This window comes from Aulostomus chinensis, chromosome 10, assembly GCF_037954235.1.
Source record: "Aulostomus chinensis isolate RoL2024-O1b breed Wild chromosome 10, RoL_Achi_v1.0, whole genome shotgun sequence".
NCBI lineage: Eukaryota > Metazoa > Chordata > Actinopteri > Syngnathiformes > Aulostomidae > Aulostomus > Aulostomus chinensis.
In genome coordinates, this window is record NC_141329.1 from 16028904 (window position 1) to 16043779 (window position 14876).

The following is a 14876-nucleotide window of genomic DNA, read 5'->3' on the forward strand; positions in this document are numbered from 1 at the left end:
AATATACTTGTTCTTTCTGCAAAGCACAATGTCAGAAAGGTAGAGCCCCATTCTGGGAGCCCCTTTCTCCATTTGTACTGCGGATAGGTTCTGTTGGTTCCAACTGTTATAAATGCCTGGAGGGCCATGTCATTCTGTACTGAGGAAAGAAAGACAGACCACCCATTAAATAATAGTTATCCACAATGTGGTGACAAACCTCATCAGTATAAGTGTGCCACTTGAGCATAATGACCAGTGACTCTGCGATGCAGAGGCACCACCTGAATTTCTGACATCAATATCCTATCAATGATATCACAGCCAATTACTGCCACTAAGGCTATGAATAAGTCCCCAGCATGGCATACAGGCTCCTGGAGCAGACTGTACAGGAATAGTGGACACAATGTTAACAGTATCAACAGCTGAACTTGAGAAAAAGAAAAGAGAAAAGAAAATTCCAGACAAATGGGTATGTCTTGAATGCATAGGTGTGAGGACAAGATCAAACATGGACTTTTAAGGTCAATTCAAATGATGCAGTGCAAAATGAGCTGCATGTAATTTGGTGGAAATTTTTTCAGAAAAACTCCAGTCTGCTAAGAGCAGAGGTGAGACACAGATGAAATGCTTATCATGCAAAAACCATCTATCTAAGGTACGGGACAAAAGTCTGAGGACTTGACAATAACTTACCAGAGGTGACAATGCAATATGATTTGTTTGGTGATAAAACAAATAGCTGAGAAAAAGGGGCTGATAAAATCATTAGATCGCCTTATCAAAGTCTGGTTGACTTTCAGGGTACAGTCGCTAGAGAAGATAGGATCTCCCTGAGCATGTCAGACATGCAGGAAACCAGACTGAAAGGCTGCAGGAGACAATGCAAGCACAGGAAAGAGAAAGAGAAGTGAGAGAGCAAATGAAAAAAGAGGAAGGAGAGAGGTGACAGACTGATGTGCTGATAGTGTGTGCATTCATCATTTGACAATCAAAACACAGGGTGTGGCGACAGTGGACAGGACTGCAAAAATGTAAAGGCAAGGGACTGGGAGAAAAGAAGAGGAATGTCTTAGTTTGTAGCCAGCAGGTAAGTCTGTCTCTCTGTCCATGTGAGAGAGCTCTGTACCTGCAGGTCTCTCTAATCTTCTGCCAGGTCAGACTGGGTAATTGTCCCGAGCAATGACAGTTAATAGGCCATCTTCTGCATACCAGACAGCAAGTTCACTTCACAAAGATGAGTGAAAGAGTAGGCCTGACCTCTACTGTGTCTGACTATGGGAGGACTTGAAGATAAGAGAGGACTACTTTGTGTCTGTCGTAATTGGCCATAATAGACCTGTCAGAGCTCAAACTCCACATGGAGCCTGTTCTTTACTGTCTCAATCCATTTTATCAGTTGGGGGATTACCTGAAGGGTAGTTAAGGCTGTACACCCATAGTGTGTTGACTGTACAGATATCAAACAGTTGTCAAATGTTATCTTAAGGTGGAATGACATTGTATCCACTGTCACATGCAATCACCACCATGGATGTTATGTAGACATTCCAGAGAGACCGAAGAGCCCTCATCTGTCCCTGTGCATAGAGGATGTGATCGCATCCTTGACACTTATCAGAAGCCACGCTTAAACCTTCAGAGTTGTGGTTTTCTTTTTAATCAGCAACATCCTGGAAGTAAAATGGTAAATGGACTCAATTTATATAGCGCCTTTCTACCATAACGGCACTCAAGGCACTTTACAATGTCTAATTTTCTCTCTCTTTCTCTCTCTCACACACACACACACACACACACACACACACACACACACACACACACACAGATGGTGAAGGCTGCCATACATGGCGCCAACTTACACATCAAGAGCAACTATGGGTTCAGTATCTTGCTCAAGGAGACTTCGACATGGTCAACGGGGGTGAGGGGTCAAACCAGTGACCCTTCGATTGATAGACAGCCACTCTACCTCTGAGGCATGACGAGCTTTGGTCATCCAAAAAATAAATTAAGTAATGAACCAAAATAATGACAAAGAGAGCGAGATATAAGACTTAAAGTCAAACACAATACACTTGGTTGAAAAAGCAAATCTTTATTGATATAATTTCTGTTAATTTATTCACACCACAGTAGCCACGTTTACGTGCAGACTTTTTCTTCATTCCGATTGAAATTATTCCGATTGAAGAGCTCGGGTCTACTGTTTACATGTGACGTGACCTATTCCGATCTGATGTTAACATGTGCCACTTCATTTGATCGGAACCGTCGTTTTACGGCTGTGTCACATGCAGAGCAATGTAAACATCACGTGACTGATCAATGATGGAGGTCCATCGTGTGATCAGCACAGTCGTTCGGATTGTGTTGACACATTTATTCAAGCAAAAGCTTGGCAAGGCGCTTCTACTGGAAGCAAGGAAGAGGAGACGGCCTACAGAAGGGGGCCTTTTTGTTTTTATTTTGCGGTGTTGGCCCGTGCTGCCTGTTTTCGTTGAGCTTGACGTGGACTTTTTTGAACAGATCAGAATTTCTTTTTTTCCTACTGTCTAAGCGTGCGATAATGTTCAGATCTTTAAGGGTTTCTATTAAAAATAAACTCTCCGCCGCAGACCAGTTCTGCGCGCACTGCTGCTTGGAAGCCGCCATTTTTTCAAGTGAGGAAACGTCACTGCGCATTTACGTCAAGACAGAGCATGCGCAGAAAGAACACAGCCTGACAGCATTCCGTTTCACCGTTTACATGATAAGATTTTACATCTGATCGGCTTGGGAAAAGGAATATTCTACCCCTGTGAAACCGAATGAAATTCCATTCGGTTTGGGCCTCTTTATTCGGATTGAGGTGTTTATATGGAACATTTTTATTCGGTTTGGGCTTCTAATCCGATTCTAGTTGGAATATTAGGCTCCATGTAAACCCAGCGACTGATTTTCTGAGCCAAAAAGATAGAGTGGTGGGAATAGACTAGCCTACATGACTGAAAATAAATTAAAAATTTTCAAGCAAAAGAACTACAACAGAAACCACTCCACACAATACCTAGCCACACTCCACTATTTTGCTGAATACTGACGTGATCAAATGCATGCATGACGAAACTCTTAACTTGACCATCCTTTACTATCTGACTTCTGGAGCAATCCAACACATCTCTGCTCAGTATCAGTGAATGGAGTGTCCTCTTCATTCGCTGATGAAATGAAACAGTGATGTTGAAAGTTGTGAAACGCTTGCAAGTAAAGCTTTAAGTTATTAATACTGTTCTAAAGGTTAAGATTTCATTTTCATTTCATATCACTAGGGTGGGTGTCTGAATATTAGGCAAGTGTTCAGTAATAACACAATCTTATAAAACACCCAAAGATATTTGGTTGCAAATTAAATGGCGCAATGTACATTACAGGAGAGTAATCCCATGTCTTTATACCACTGACCTCACTTCTAACCTCAGTTAATCATTTAAAATGATTATGTGATACAGAGACATGTTCAGCAGTGTTAACTGATTCAGTCTCCTTTGCAATTTTGAGTCAGTTACTGTTGAAGGGAAACTTTGGATTAAATAATTTAAAATATGAAGATGCCTCACTGCTTGTAATTGTATGTAATTTTAATCAAACCAATTCGTCTTGAATATGGATACATATAAACTGTATATGACTGAGGAGTTTCCAGGAACAATCTAGCTGCAGTCGTCCAGTTCTCTTGCCCAATTTAAAAAGCAGGTTTCTCATTTACACACAAGTGAAGAAATCAAGTCACTGCAGAAAGCCAGCACGAACACAGTTGCATAAGTGCAGGTAAACATGGACCTTCAAAAACCAAACCAGTGGAATCACAGCTGATTGGACAGTTCTGTGTCAGCTCTCAAACCTCAGTAACTAGCACTCTTCAGTTTGTCCTATGGCCCAACCCCTCCAGCTTTTATCAGCTGCAGGTCTGTTTACCTGGCCTTAGGTCACTGACAGCCTGCCACGTGTTTGTCCGCTAGACACAGATAAGGCGTCTCTCCACCCACCTAACAGAAGACTTTATCACTCTTCAGTTTGTGTCTGAGTATGTGTGTGTGAATGTGAAGTGATAACCCCTGGCCAAAGCACTAGGCTAAGGCTGGCAGTCAGTGTTTACGAAAAGTTAGATCAAAGCAGTTTCAGTGTGCAGCTGGTCAGCGGACCTGCTGTCTGGTTATACATTAACTATAAGCAACGTGTGTGTATGTGTGTGTGTGTGTGTGTGTGTGTGTGAGTGAGTGAGTGTGTGTGTGAGTGAGTGTGTTTGTCAGTCAATAATTCTGAACCGAACAAGGCCTGAAGTAGTTTTGCTGAGTAAGGACTTTTGATATACAATGCAAAGTTTCTGTCATGGTTGGTGTTAAGGCACACAGTATGGAAGCTCAACATCTGACAATGACCCTTAGTTGAGGGGAAATGACAGTGCATTTATGGACTTTACATACTTTTTATTTACAATTAATACCTATGTGAAGCAGTTTATTTTTGCGCCATCATCTATCTGTCTTTTAGCAGGATTTCCCAGAAACTGCAAGGTCGTTGTCGTCATCCTCCGCTTTATCTGGTTGGTCCGGGTCGCGGGGGCAGCAGCCTCAGCAAGGAAGCCCAGACTGTCCTCTCCCCAGCCACTTCCACCAGCTCTTCCGGGGGAATCCCGAGGCGTTCCCAGGCCAGCCGAGAGATATAATCCCTCCAGCATGTCCTGGGTTGGCCCTGAGGCCTTCTCCCGGTTGGGCATGCCTGGAACACCTCCCAAGGGAGGCGTCCAGGAGGCATCCTCACCAGATGCCCGAACCACCTCAACTGACTCCTCCATGGAGGAGCAGTGGCTCTACTCTGAGTCCCTCCCAAATGACTGAGTATCTCACCCTATCTGTAAGGGAGAATCCAGCCACCCTGCGGAGGAAACTCATTTCGGCCGCTTGTATTCGCGATCTCATTCTTTCAGTGATAAACCAAAGCTTATGACCATAGTTGAGGGTTGGAACGTAGATTGACCGGTAAATCAAGAGCCTCGCCTTTTGGCTAAGCTCCCTTTTCACCACAATGGACTGGTTTAGTGCCTGAAACACTGCGGATACCACCCCAATCCACCTGTTAATCTCCCGCTCCATCCTACCCTCACTCGTGAACAAGATCCCGAAATACTTAAACTCCTCCACCTGAGGTAGGACCTCCCCCTGACCTGGAGTGGGCAAACCACCCTTTTACGGCTGAGGACCATGGCCTCAGACTTGGAGGTGCTGATTCTCATCCCAGCCCCTTCACATTCGGCTGCGAACTGTCCCAGCAAGAGTTGAAGGTCGTGGCCTGATGGCTGGTCATCCACAAAAAGCAGAGACAAAATCCTCCCCCCACCAAACTCGACCCCCTCCACCACCCGGCTGCGCCTACAAATTCTGTCCATAAAGGTTACGAACAGAACCGGTGACAAAGGGCAGCCTTGGCAGAGTCCAGCCCTCACCGGAAACAAATCCAACCTACTGCCGGCAACGCGGACCAGACTGTCACTCCTCTGCTAGAAAGACCGAATGGCCCTTTGTAAGGGGCCATCCACCCCATACTCCCGGAGTACCCCCCACAGGGTGCTCCTGGGAACACGGTCATAGGCCTTCTCCAGATCCACAAAACACATGTGGACTGGTTGACTCCCATGCCCCCTCCAGCACCCTCGTGAGAGTGAAGAGCTGGTCCATGGTCCCACGGCCGGGACGAAAACCACACTGCTCCTCCTCAATCTGAGGTTTGACTATCGCCCTGACCCTCCTCTCCAGTGCCCTGGCGTAGACCTTTCCAGGGAAGCTGAGGAGTGTGATCCCCCGATAGTTGGAACACACCCTCTGGTCCCCTTTCTTAAAGATGGGGACCACCACCCCGGTCTACCACTCCAAAGGCATCGCCCCCGATGTCCACGCAATGTTGCAGAGACGTGTCAACCAAGACAGCCCCACAACATCCAGAGCCTTGAGACACCCAGGGCAGATCTCATCCACACCCGGAGCTCTGCCATCGCGGAGTTGCTTAACTGCCTCTGTGACTTCTGTCCCAGAGATTGGATGACCCCTCCCCAAACTCTGTCTCCTCCATGGAGTATGTGTTGGTGGGATTGTTCCTCAAAGTATTCTTTCCATTGCCCAATTATCTCCACAGCTGACGTCAGCAGCCTCCCGTCCCCACTGTAAACAGTGTGGGCAAGTTGCCGCCTTCCCCCCTGAGGCGACGGATGGTTTGCCAGGACCTTTTCGGAGCCGACTGATAGTCATTCTCCATGGTCTCACCGAACTCCTCCCATACCAGAGTTTTTGCCTTGGCGACTGCCATGGTTGCATCCCGCTTGGCCTGCTGGTACCGGTCGGCTGCGTCTGGAGACCCACAGGCCAGCCATGCCCTGTAAGCCTGACGGCTCCCGTCACCTCTGGTGTCCACCAGCTAGTTTGAGGATTACCGCCGCACCCGGCCCAAGCGGCCTTACGGCCACAGCTCACAACAGCCACCTCGACAATGGCAGAGCAGAACATGGCCCATTCGGACTCAATGTCCCCCACCGCCCCCGGGATGTGGTCAAAGCTCTGCCAAAGGTGGGAGTTAAAGGTCATTCTGGCAGGTTCTTCCACCAGGTGTTCCCAACAAACCCTCACTACTCGTTTGGGCCTGCTGGGTCTGCGCAGCATCTTCCTCTGCCACCTGATCCAACTCACCACCAGATCGTGATCACTTGACAGCTCAGCTCCTCTCTTCACCCGAGTGTCCAGAACATGCGGTTGCAGGTCAGATGATACAACAATAAAATCGATCATAGACTTGCGGCCTAGGATGTCCTGGTGCCATGTGCACCGATGGGCATCCTAATGTTCAAACATGGTGTTAGTTATGGACAAACTGCGACTTGCACAGAAGTCCAATAACTGCACACCACTCGGGTTCAGATCGGACCTGCCGTTCCTCCCAATCACGCCCTTCCAGGTCACGCTATCATTGCCCACGTGAGCGTTGAAGTCTCCCAGTAGGATAATGGAGTCCCCAGTCGGGGCACCATCCAGTACCCTTCCCAAGGACTCCAAAAAGGGTGAGTACTCTGAACTGGTGTTCGATGCATAAGCCCAGACCACAGTCAGGACCCGTTCCCCAATCCAAAGGCGCAGGCCCTTTCATCCACCGGGGTAAACCCCAATGTACAGGCAGAGAGCCTGGGGGCGATCAAAAATCCCACCCCGGCCCTCCGCCTCTCACCCGGAACAACTCCAGCGAAAGAGAGAGTCCAACCCCTCTCAAGGGATGGGTTCCGGACCTGGAGCTATGTGTTGAGGTGAGGCCGACTATATCTAGCCGGTAACGCTCAACCTCTTCCACCAGCTTCGGCTCCTTCCCCACCAGAGAGGTGACATTCCATGTCCCAAAGGCCAGCTTCCATGCCTGGGGATCCAACAGCCAAGGCCCCCGCCTTGAACTGCCGCCCAAGCCACAAAGCACCGGACCCACACTACAAACTACAAGGTCAATTTTCACAAAACTTGCTGATGGGGTGGATATTGGGCCAAGGAAGAACCCTTGAACGTCAACATTTTGAAGAAGATCTGAATCACAGGACATTTATTTTGTTACTTATACCAACATTTTTTGTTTAATTCACCCCCACTGCCACACCTTTCACACTACTTTGTTTGTAAGAATGTAAACACATTTGTCTTCTTTCACATGATATAACTTTCTAAGCAAACTAATTACTTCACTGACATCCATGGAGTTAACCAAACACTTGACTGATATTCATGTCAATCTAAATTCTTTTTCAAGTCATGATGCAGTTTCAATATATCAGGCCCAATTTAAAAGATCTGTCATAAATCCAATGTGCTTTGAACAAATTCCTATGGGGAATGTCCCACATGGAAATGCAGGACAGTCCAGCCCAAAGGAATTCTTAGTAGTAAAGTAGAATTGATCATAGGTGTGTTTTGGGTGTAACATCAATTTTATCTTTCTGCAATCCACCAATTCTACAGATTTATCATGTTGTTTTTCACTTGTCAGTTTAAAAACCATTTCAGAAGCCAAAATGTTATCTATTATTTCCCAATGGAGATTTTCCTCTTTACTAATGGTTCATTACATTTTTAAATTTTGCTGTATAAACATCCAACAACATTTTCAGCAGAGACATTATTCTATAAATTTAACATATAAAATTAATTAAAGAATAATAATAAGAAATTATTTATTGTTATTGTATAGATAGCAATCCTCAATACTCTAATTAGCGGTGGGCAGTTTTTTTGTACTAGGTCTTTGATTTGAGGAACCAGAGAGAGGAGACCATCAAGTGAGGTAATAGTGGGATTCACTAAGCCTCTGTGCCACTGTGCTGAAAACCAAGTTTTCCTTGTTAATATATGTGAAATCTTGTTAGTTTCCAGCTGAGTGTCAGGCTTAGCCTAAAGACCCAGTAACAAAGTGTATTGTGGTTCCATCTTTCCTGGACCAGAAACCAGTACTTTCTGTGCAATGTTCATCCCTTAGTTACCTCCAGTTGGAATAAAATACCAGTTAGGGCTAAAAAAAAATAAAAAAATATATATATATGAAAACTGTGTGCAAGTGTTAGTGCTGTTTTGTTAGATTGAACCTAGCAGAGAACGTAGTCATACAAAAGCATATGAATCTACTTCAAAGGCTGACCAAACACAGCCACCTTCAGTTTTGACACGAAAAAAAGAAGCTCCATCCTTATTAGTTTCTCTAAACAGATGAAGAAGGAGTAGTTAAGAAGAATTCTTTAACATGTAATAATTTGTTCTGTTTATTGTTTATGACCTGGCATGTTACTTCAACTTACCAATGCTTATTTCTAAAACAGACTGTCTGTTCTAAACGTATGTGGTTTGGAAGACTGTGATTCCCAGCCTGATGCAGAGCACCACAACTTGACACTCAAGAGGATCCATGGATCAAGTATGGTAATTGTTCTCTCCTCACCTACAGCATTATGGTGTCAAGAAATGTATATAACTATGTGGCTATGTCTGCTGACCTGCTGACTCCAGGAAGTTCTTGAAAAGGAAAGCGCATTCTGCATTAAATGCTTTTAAACCCGAGAACATCCTAATAATCAGAATACTCCCTGGTGGCAGAGGAACCCACTATAGATGACCCTGAGTGTTCAAAGTGCATGCTCCAAGAAGAAGATAAAACCAGAAGTTATGTTCAGGTCATGTCAGGCTCATACATGTCAGCTCAGCTAGCTTACTTGGTTTTGCGCTTTTAAGTTATTTTAGTGAAATTAAGTGCAAAAAAAGCAACTGACCTTCTTTATTGATTGGGCTTGTTAGGTGTGTGTGTGTGTCATCTATGTGACAAAACATAAATGCAACACAAAGGCGAAATGTTACCTTTCAGGTAGTAAATGTTTACATAGATTGCAAAGGATGGAGGACATGAAACAAAAGTTGTCATCGGGGAAGTTTGCAACCATGTTGGGAAATTAAATGGAGTCATCTGAATTAATCACTAAATTAAACTGCAAGCTAAAATTTGTCAGACTGATAAGATATGATGGTGAGAAGAAAGATTTCAGCAGTGTTTGGAGTTAAGCAAATAAAAGTTAAAAAGAATGAAGACTTACCAAGTACTCAAACTTCATTACATGTATTCTGCTAATGACGACTGTGTACAGTATGTGTGTTGCCTCGCAACATAGCACTGTGGGTGTCAGAGTAAAGAGACACACTCTTTGTTTTAATATGGGTAGCTTTAACTGTTGACATTGTGGAGATGATACTGTTTCTGTTAACTGTAAGAGGCTCGGCTATCAAATCAGAAAGCTGGGTTTGTACTAGGGCTGGGCGATATCAGGAAAACATGCGATGTGCGATAACACTGTTCAATACTGCGATAACGATATATATATATATATATATATATATATATATATATATAGATATAGATATAGATATAGATATAGATACAGATATATATATATAGATATATAGATGGATGGATGGATGGATGGATGGATGGATAGATAGATAGATAGATAGATAGATGGAGATAGAGATATATAAAATGAAATATCAAAGGGTACATGTTTGGTACAGTACATTTAAGCATATCTTTCTGTTTTAATATTTACAGCGAACATAGACCGCAAACATTTAATAGCCTATGCCCATAGAATGAAGAAATTGAAGTTATTTGTATCCAACATATGCTTTTATTTTTTAACATATTGCATATTGCAATTGCACAAGTCTCAAATCTGACTGTTGGCAAATTCAAACAATTTCCAAGACTCTAACTAAAAGATATCTGGGAGAAAACATCAATAACATACACTAAACATGGCAACTGGCAAATTAAACATTTCTCCCATTTTAAAGATCAAGACCTGCCAATGCCATCATCTTGCTAAACAGGTGGCAATTACAGTACTATAGAACCACTAAATCAAGAGAAAAGGAGATCCCAAAACTCCAAAAACACTTCTCCTACTTCAAGTTCTTATACAGGAACACCAACATGTTCACTTTGCTAGGTTTCAAGCAGGAGCGCTGACATGTAAGCACATTCCCTGACGCGCTAAAGAGCCTCTCTGTGGGCAAACTAGTGGCTGCAGAGTCGCGTTTGTTAAAGTCACGGAAATGGACGGTTGCTGCAATCCTTTGACGTCATGCGGACTTGGTGTTGTCGGCTGTTTTGCGCCTTGGCTGTCTTTGAATTGTTTGTGCAGTTCTTTTTGGTGGTGTTTCAGGTGTTGATGAAGATTGGTCGTGTTTCCCCTCGTAGTTGCCACGACCGCCCCACAAGTTTTACACAGTACCTGGGCTTGTACAACATCGTATCGTTTGAACCCAAAATAGCTCCAAATGAGTGAGGAGCCATTTTATCGCCACTAGGTCCACCTCATTTTCCTCGCGCTCACTAGTTTTCTCTGCGTCTTCATCTTCAGCCGTCATCCACGTAACGCGCCTGCCCCCGGCTCCACTAGCTTGCTAATGTCGGCTATCACCACACACGGCGTATGTAGCTGACACCACACCACCAATTAATGTCATGGGCCGAACGCGCGGCTAATTTACCAACGTCGCATGTGATTGGTTTATTTTCGCAGTATGTGAAAATGAACTTCTCATCATGGACACATGACTTTTGCAATTAATCGCACATTTTGATATCGAGATGACGATTAAAATTCGATAAATTGCCCAGCCCTAGTTTGTACTCATCTCAGTAACAAATTGTTGCACTTGTGCTTGGTCTGAAAAAGGTCACTTTTATACTCTTTATGCAAATAAACCACACTTTATTTTTACTCACAAAAAACAGGTACATTGTTGTTTATAACTAATAGGAGGCATCACATTAATGCAAAGTACTTCCTATCTACCAGAAATTAGAAAAGGAAGAAAAAAATTCAAACAGTACAAACTAGATATATTCAGGGAAATAAAATCAAAAAGTGGGAGTTTGGCTTGCTTTTTCCTCTACCTCCCAGCAGGTTTTACACAGCCACAGTGTGATTTTTAATCAAATGTGTTTGTTTGTTTGTTTGTAATGTATCCCTGTTGTAAGTCTTTTTTCTCTCTCTCTCTCTTCTTCATCCCTTTTTTTTCTTCTTTCTCTTTCTCTCTTTCTTTTGGTAGTATATGTTTGCTTCTTCTTTCTTACCTTTTACACCAACCTGCAAAGGGACTATGGCTGTAAATTAGCCTTTGGCTACAAGCTGGCATATACAGTATACATGTGAAATGTTCATTAATAGGCACTGTCCCTTTTAACTAAAATAAAATAAAAATAAATAAAAAATAGTTAATTGTTACATGTTTAAAACACGCTAAAATGAAATTTGTATCTGCCACCCTCCATCAACAGAAGAAAGCCAGAAAAAAGTCCATCTCTTCTCAGGATGATTCAAGCACTCACAATATAATGTAGTAGGCTTTTCAAAATTTGAAGACCTCATGTAATAATAATAAAAAGGCACAATAAGTATGTACTTCTCCTTTCACAGAGGGTGGCAGTGGATCAGGTAGCGTTTCAACTTGCTCCAGAGCACAACTGCTGCTTAAAGAATGATCAGCACACATCTATACCTGGAGTATTCCCCTTTGTGATGGGAGCCCTCAGGATAAATGTAAATGTTAATTGTGAATTTGGTCAAAGCCTTTGTGTTTGTGTCTCAGACCTTAGCCTCAGTCTCCCCACGGTGCAGTGTGTAGAGATGATGAACAGCACTCTGTGAGGATGCCCATGGATGGGTGAGGACCTGGAATACGTGAAAATCGTGACCCAGAGTGTCAGCAGTCACCAGCAGCATTCCTAGAAACGATATGAAGATATATACAGTCATGAGCAGTAGGACTCCCTCTCACAGCTGAATTCAATAATTAAGTTTGTATCATTATAACTACTGCACATACGTTACCTAATGCTATTTCTAACCATTGTACGATAAAATTGTTTGATTTACTTTTACTTTCACATGTAATTGTTTCTTATTGTACTTTATACATGCTTCAGTGATGTATATTTAAATTTAATACTTATTATTCAGTTCTATCCAGTAATATGTAATATCTGAATAACATTTAACAAATAACATAACAATTGTTATCTCTGCTGTACAGATATCTAAAATATTTAACTGTGTTGCATTGATTTTGATCATTCTTTTTGAAATATGCCCACTATGAAAATACTTGACTTTATGAAGGCACAATGAAAAGATAGTATCCCCATAAATCCCACTGAATTATGAATCTTGTGAATTTTGTTATGTATTCCATTTTGTAAAAGAAATCAAAAAACAAGTTTTAAAGCAGTATCTGACAGTAATACGGCAGTTTATTTTTACTAGTGTAACTATTGTGAGTAAGTGGGGAAAAAAATCAAATGTTCTGTGTCAGACACACAAAGCTACTCTGGTTCTGTGCATTTAAACATTGTAGCCTGTATAATGGTAAACTGACTCAAAGTCAGGCAAACCAAAATATGTGAACTGTATTTCACTCCCTCGGTTAACACCAATGCAGCAAACACTGCAACAGTACAGGGCAAATGCTAGAGAGCGTGACAGAATTACTGGGACTTTAACACAAACAAACCAGCTCATTAAAATCAGGCCAGCTATCATTTGTTGCTGTCAGAAAACACAGTATACTCTTTTCATGATTGCTTGGTCTGGTTAAAAGCACAGCTTGAGTCGTGTGCTTCTCCCAGGACAGACAAGATGATGAATATCTGCATCGGAGATGCATTCTTACATACATGTATGTTTATGGGTTTGTGTGTGTATGTGTGTGTGTGTGTGTGTGCGCGTGTGTGTGTGTGTGCGTGCATGTGTGTGTGTGTGTGTGTGTGTGTGCGCATGCGTGTGCATGTGTACCCACATGCACAGATTCAATGAAACACTGAACCACAGCTCAGCACAAGTGTAACCTCACTGACAGGCACATTCATTTGGTCCCGTTTTATTTGAAGCTTGTCAAACTCTAGAAAGTATAGGTTCTCACCATAAACAACATGCTCAACAAACCACACCAGAACAAACCAAGATCTAAACTGGCCCAGCAAGGAAAAAAAGCCGCTCTGCTTTTCAAGCACAGCCCAAATCCCATCCCCAGGAGAGTTTCAGGTTGTTACAAACAAATCGGTCAATCAGGGGCAATTCAAAATTTTCAGAACGCATCGCTAATGCAGAGTGTATGACTGAAAACAAAAAAAAAATCATCCAACCTTTCCTCCTTTAGATACTTCACATGCAGAAATGATATTAAAGTAATTAGCAATTTTCCTTTGAGTTTTTGCCCATGAAGACTTTTATGTGGTGGCTGCAGTAAGGTTTTAATTAGTGGCTGGGCTTTATTGGGTGGCATGTCAAATACAAAAAGAGGAGGCTGGAATGGCATGAGATTAAAAAGGATTTAGTAACACGTGCAAGGGAGATGGAAAACACTCCCTTTTTTTGGAGAAGAAAAGTCCAGTGCGCCACATTTTGCTTTTCAGTCAAAGTTGAAAGACTTCAATCCTTAAAAACAAAACTGAAAATCATTTAAAAGGAGGTAGAGTGAGGGAGGTATGGAGCACATGAGTAATGGGGTCATGCAAATTGGAAAGAAACATGCATTAAGATGGTGGTTGGCTATCCACGCTGTGTTAGAGCGACCAGAAAGCCGGAGAGTTAAGGCCCTGGGCCTGTAAACTCTTGGAGACCCACGCCCCAAACGAGGTGCCAAGCCACAAGAAGCATTTGCGTCAACTGGGAATATAGAGAAAAAAGGGACGGGGCCCTTCTAATTATAGAGTCTGGAAACGGAAGCACAGGGTGATTAAGAGTTGAGGCGCTGCGGTCTGTTTATCTGGGAGCTTCCTCTCACTCTAGAATCCCTCTCTCCCCACACTCCACTCTTTCTTTCTTCCTTTCTTCCTACTCTCTGTTTTGGTCAGGTCCTGCCCACCCGGTGGCTGGACAGTCTGGCCGCTGGGTTTCTGACAGATGAATCTTGGCTGCTGCATTGTGACCGGGGCTGGCGTTTCTCATCTGCTGATGGTAGAGTCTAGCCTCCAAAAAAGTAACAGCTCAGAAAAGCAGGAGAGCTTTTGAGCACAAGCGCCCAAGAACTGAGGCTTTTGTGGCCTTGTTGAAATACAGAGGCGTCAGTCGGTTAGCCCGCAGGAAGGCCAAATTAGAAAGTAGCTGAGCCGCTCGGCGGGTGAAAAGAGAGGGTTTCAGGGAAACCAGAGGCTGACTGGAGCAGGATTTGACACGTCCTATTTATAACACCTTGTCCCAGGGGTTACAATGTTATTTATGATGTTTTAGCACAAAAATCTCTGGCACACACACTTAGACATGCATTAAACTGGAGGGGATGACCTCT

At 43.2% G+C, this 14876-nt stretch overlaps 1 protein-coding gene and 1 long non-coding RNA gene across 6 annotated transcripts in view; one reads left to right on the forward strand and one right to left on the reverse strand.

Annotated features, from left to right (window-relative positions):
* bcas3 (BCAS3 microtubule associated cell migration factor) overlaps window positions 1–14876 on the reverse strand; it is a 408395-nt gene that overhangs the window by 323209 nt on the left and 70310 nt on the right. For all 5 annotated transcript variants that reach the window (XM_086216159.1, XM_086216158.1, XM_086216161.1 and 2 more), the window contains exon 14: window positions 12182–12315. In XM_086216159.1, coding sequence (XP_086072285.1) covers window positions 12182–12315 — 134 coding nt within the window. The remainder of the gene's footprint in view (window positions 1–12181; window positions 12316–14876) is intronic.
* On the forward strand, window positions 945–12612 carry LOC147254519 (uncharacterized). The gene is made up of 3 exons (XR_015118170.1): window positions 945–1072; window positions 8858–8957; window positions 12180–12612. It is a non-coding gene; the product is annotated as an uncharacterized LOC147254519 (long non-coding RNA).